This window comes from Sinocyclocheilus rhinocerous, unplaced genomic scaffold (genome assembly GCF_001515625.1).
Source record: "Sinocyclocheilus rhinocerous isolate Xijiao unplaced genomic scaffold, SAMN03320098_v1.1 scaffold1183, whole genome shotgun sequence".
NCBI classification, from domain to species: Eukaryota; Metazoa; Chordata; class Actinopteri; order Cypriniformes; family Cyprinidae; genus Sinocyclocheilus; species Sinocyclocheilus rhinocerous.
In genome coordinates, this window is record NW_015625028.1 from 57,011 (window position 1) to 61,459 (window position 4,449).

General features: G+C 35.3%; 1 protein-coding gene across 1 annotated transcript in view; it reads left to right on the top strand.

Moving 5' to 3' along the window:
- The window catches only part of aadat (aminoadipate aminotransferase), a 21,808-nt gene that overhangs the window by 12,475 nt on the left and 4,884 nt on the right, over window positions 1–4,449 (top strand). Inside the window, exons 8-12 of the mRNA XM_016562475.1 lie at window positions 792–888; window positions 1,772–1,833; window positions 2,088–2,152; window positions 3,357–3,463; window positions 4,110–4,211. Of these exons, the coding sequence (XP_016417961.1) occupies window positions 792–888; window positions 1,772–1,833; window positions 2,088–2,152; window positions 3,357–3,463; window positions 4,110–4,211 (433 nt within the window). The remainder of the gene's footprint in view (window positions 1–791; window positions 889–1,771; window positions 1,834–2,087; window positions 2,153–3,356; window positions 3,464–4,109; window positions 4,212–4,449) is intronic.

The window sequence follows — 4,449 nt, forward strand, 5'->3', positions numbered from 1 at the left end:
ATATATATCAACATTTAATAGTAAATTAATAAATAATTGATATTTCTTAATTATGCACAATGCAGTTATGCACAACACAGTATATTAGTATGTAAATTATATTTATTTATATCTAAATGTATTTAACATTTTATTCAATAGTTTTTCAAATGTACCATAAATAATTTTAAAATAAATAATTAATATTCATATAATTTAATAACAATAACAAGTATATTTTGCAACTTAATTATATAAACATGAATCATTTATATTCATATAATTTATATTATGTATGTATAGATGTGTGTGTTTTTTTATTTTTATGTTGTACCATGAATCAATTATTAATATATTAAATATATATAGTTTAATACAATATTTAATAAAATGTTCATATAGTTATTTCATACTTTTAGAAATTATTTCTATGTAATTTATATTCATATAAATATAATTTAATAACATTAATTTATATATATCTATATATATATGTGTGTGTGTGTGTGTGTGTGTGTGAAAAATATAATAAAAAATATTATTTAATTCTGTATGTATATAATTTTGTAAAAAATTATATAAAAAAAGATATATACACACACACTAAAAATTTCAATTATATGAATTAACTATATTTATAAATAAATGTTATTTATATTAATTATTTATGTAAAGGTACAATTAAATAGAATTTTATTCAATAGTTTTTATATTGTACCAAAAAATAAAAACACTCATAAAAGTTTTTTTTTTTTTTTGAACTGTGGTATTTCTTGAATCATTTGTGTGTATTGTGCTGTTTTTCCTGACAGCTTACGGATAGGTTTCGTCACTGGACCGAAGCCGCTGGTGGAGCGAGTGGTGCTGCACATCCAGGCCTCCACGATGCACACCAGCACCTTCACACAGGTCACACCTCTCACAGGTCCTGTCCATCCTGTTTCTCTCCTGAAGCAGCAGCCGGGGGTTCTTCCTCGTTCCAGCTGTAATCCGTAAATGACAGGCCTTGTGTTCTGGTTTTAATGCGCAGCTGCTAAACACGTACAGTAAAAGCACAGAAATGTGTCACTGCGTGTGGGGGTGGATTTTATGAGCAGGAGGAGATGTGTTTGTACTGTACGTGTGTTTCGGCTCCCGGCGGTGAGCGGTGGTTCATTTTTCTCACAGCGTGAATCTCAGGAGAAGAGATCAGTGAGAAAAACAAGCGTGAGATTCACAGGTGCTTTAATTGTGACCTGCAAAATACAGGCCATATGTGACCCTGGAGCACAAAACCTGTCGCTGGGGTATATTTGTAGCAATAGCCAACAATACATTGTATGGGTCAAAATTATAGATTTTTCTTTTATGCCAAAAATCATTAGGATATTAAGTAAAGATCATGTTCCATGAAGATATTTTGTAAATTTCCTACTGTAAATATATCAAAACTTAATTTTTTATTAGTAATATGCATTGCTAAGAACTTCATTTGGACAACTTTAAAGATGATTTTCACAATATTTAGATTTTTTTTGCACCCTCAGATTCCAGATTTTCAAATAGTTGTATCTCAGCCAAATATTGTCCTATCCTAACAAACCATACATCAATGGAAACGTATTTATTCAGCTTTCAGATGATGTATACATCTCAATTTAGAAAAATAGATCCTTATGACTGGTTTTGTGCTCCAGGGTCACATATTATGTTTCTTGCAGCTGAATCAAACTGAAGCCCAAGCAAAATAACCAAGCCTCTTGTTAGCGTATCCACTGTATAATGATACTCAGAAAAGTCTTTGTGTTTTCAGCTCATGGTCTCTCAGCTGCTTCATAACTGGGGTCCAGGTGGTTTTCTCAAGCACATTGATGGGTGAGCTGGAGATTTATGATATTAATGACTCTGAGTTCAATCAAATTACTGTGTTGTTATTGAAATGACCACAGGGTTCTGCTTAGTATAATTGAATTGTTGTTAATGGCTGTATTGTATTCTATATTTATAACCTGTTATAGACTTCAGTTGGACCTTTGGTAAGCTTTATATGTGTGTGTGTGTGTGTGTGGACAGGTGTTGTTTAGGTTGAGATGTGCGTATGATTCACATTAGTTTTTGCTCTTCCTCAGGGTGATTGAGTTTTACAGATCTCAGAGGAACACCATGCTCTCCTCAGCAGACAAATGGCTCAAAGGTTTGACTCTCATATCAGCTGCATCTATTACTGACACTATCATACTAGTCTCATGTTAGCATGGATAACGATGCATTCAAAACCGTCTGTATTTTAGCATTGATCCCAGTGCAATGCATGATATAATTTTTGATACTAAAACTGAGAGTGGAGTGTAAATGATCTTCTGTAGTAATCGGCCGTGTGCCACAGATGCCGTCTATAGAGCTTATGTTGTACTGAACTAAAACACAAGGCGGAACACAATTGCTATTGATTTTGTTGGAATAAGTAAATCATCTCAGAGTCCAGATTGCTGCATTTAAAGGAGCAGTTCACCCAAAAATGAAAAATGCTGGAAATGTCCCCTCAGGCTGTCCAAGATGTCGATGAGTTTATTTCTTCATCGGAACAGATTTGGAGAAATGTAGCATTGCATCACTTGCTCAGCAGTGGATGCTCTGCAGTGAATGGGTGCCGTCAGAATGAGAGTCCAAACAGCTGATAAAAACATCACAAGTAATCCACACCACTCCACTCCATCAGCTAATGTCTTGTGAAGTGAAAAGCTGCGTGTCTGTAAGAAACAAATCCATCATTAAGATGTTTTTAACTTCAAACCGTTGCTTCTGGCTAAGTCCGTACTCCATAATAACGCTTCCTCCAGGGAAAAAGTCCATCCGCTGTTGTCCTCTCTCATCAAAATCCACCAATTTATTTGTTTAAAACTGTTTTGGCTTATGAACGGTGCTTGATCTGTGCATATTTCTCTCCTGATTCAAACTCTTTCACTGAAGAATGCAATATTATGGATCGAGGACTCGTATGAAAGCAACAGTTTAGAATTTAAAAACCTCTTAATGATGCATTTGTTTCTTACAAACACGCAGCTTTTGGCTTCACAAGACATTAACTGATGGACTGGAGTGGTGTGGATTACTTGTGGATTATTGTGATGTTTAAAAACTCCTTAAAGATTTTACAAAAGTCTTACAAAAACACAGCTTTTTGCTTCACAAGACAAGACGAGTGGTGTGGAGTACTTGTGGATTATTGTGATGTTTTTATCAGCTGTTTGGACTCTCATTCTGACGGCACCCATTCACTGCAGAGCATCCACTGGCGAGTAAGTGATGAAATGCTACATTTCTCCAAATCTGATGAAGAAACAAACTCATCTACAGCTTGGATGGCTTTCTCTCTTTCTCTCCTGTGTGTTTTGTAGATGTAGCTGAATGGCATCCTCCCATGGCCGGCATGTTCCTGTGGATTAAACTCAAGGGCATTAAAGACACACAGCAGCTGATAATGGAGAGAGCGCTAGAGAAAGAGGTTCACACACACACTCACACGCATCTGTGTAATACAGTTTACATTTGTGCTGAATGTGATTATGTTTTCATTTGCTACATGAGCAAATACACACACACTGCTGTATGAAACCCCTTTCCTTTATCAAAGGCAAAGTCATTTGTATGTGTGGTTGATGCTTCATGATACATACAGCAGGTTTGCTGGGGCTTTTGCCAAAGCAATGTTTGAATATTGTGTGTGTGTGCGTGTGTGTTTATGTAAATGAACTGAAGCACCTGATCCTGAAAACACACCACATGATTTGCCTCCCACACACACGTTCAGTGTTTGAGGCGGACATGATGCCAGTCCTATGAACCATTCACTGCATTTACCGGTACTTCATTTAGAAAACATGTTCATGGCCATTTTTACATTTGTGCTTAAAGCTGAAGGTTTTTAGTTGTTAAAATACTTTCCTTATTCCAGCTTATTATTATAAGTTTAATAAGTAAACCGTGTGGTGCTTTCCAAACATTGCTCTTTTTGTTTGAGCATTGACAGTGAGAATTACAGCTGTAAACACGAAGTCTCAGTTCTAATCAAAAAAGGTCAGCAGGTGTTTATTAAAGGGCTTTGAATAATCATCTCGAATACTTGTCGGTTTTATTGTGTTTGTTTGTAGGTTCTTCTGGTTCCTGGAGGAGTTTTCCACATCAACAGCTCAGATCCGTGTCCGTATGTCAGAGCCGCCTTTTCTCTCTCCACACCTCAACAGATCGATGAGGTACAACACATATTCACAGATATATTTATGTATATTATGCTCACCAAGGCTGCATTTATTTGATCAAAAATACAGTAAAAACAGTAATATTGTGAAATATTATTTCAATTTAGAATAACTGTTTTCTATGTGAATCTATTGTAAAGTGTAATTTATTCCTGCGATGCAAAGCTGAATTTTCAGCAGTCTTCAGTGTCACATGATCTTCAGAAATCATTCTAATATGCTGATTTGCTGC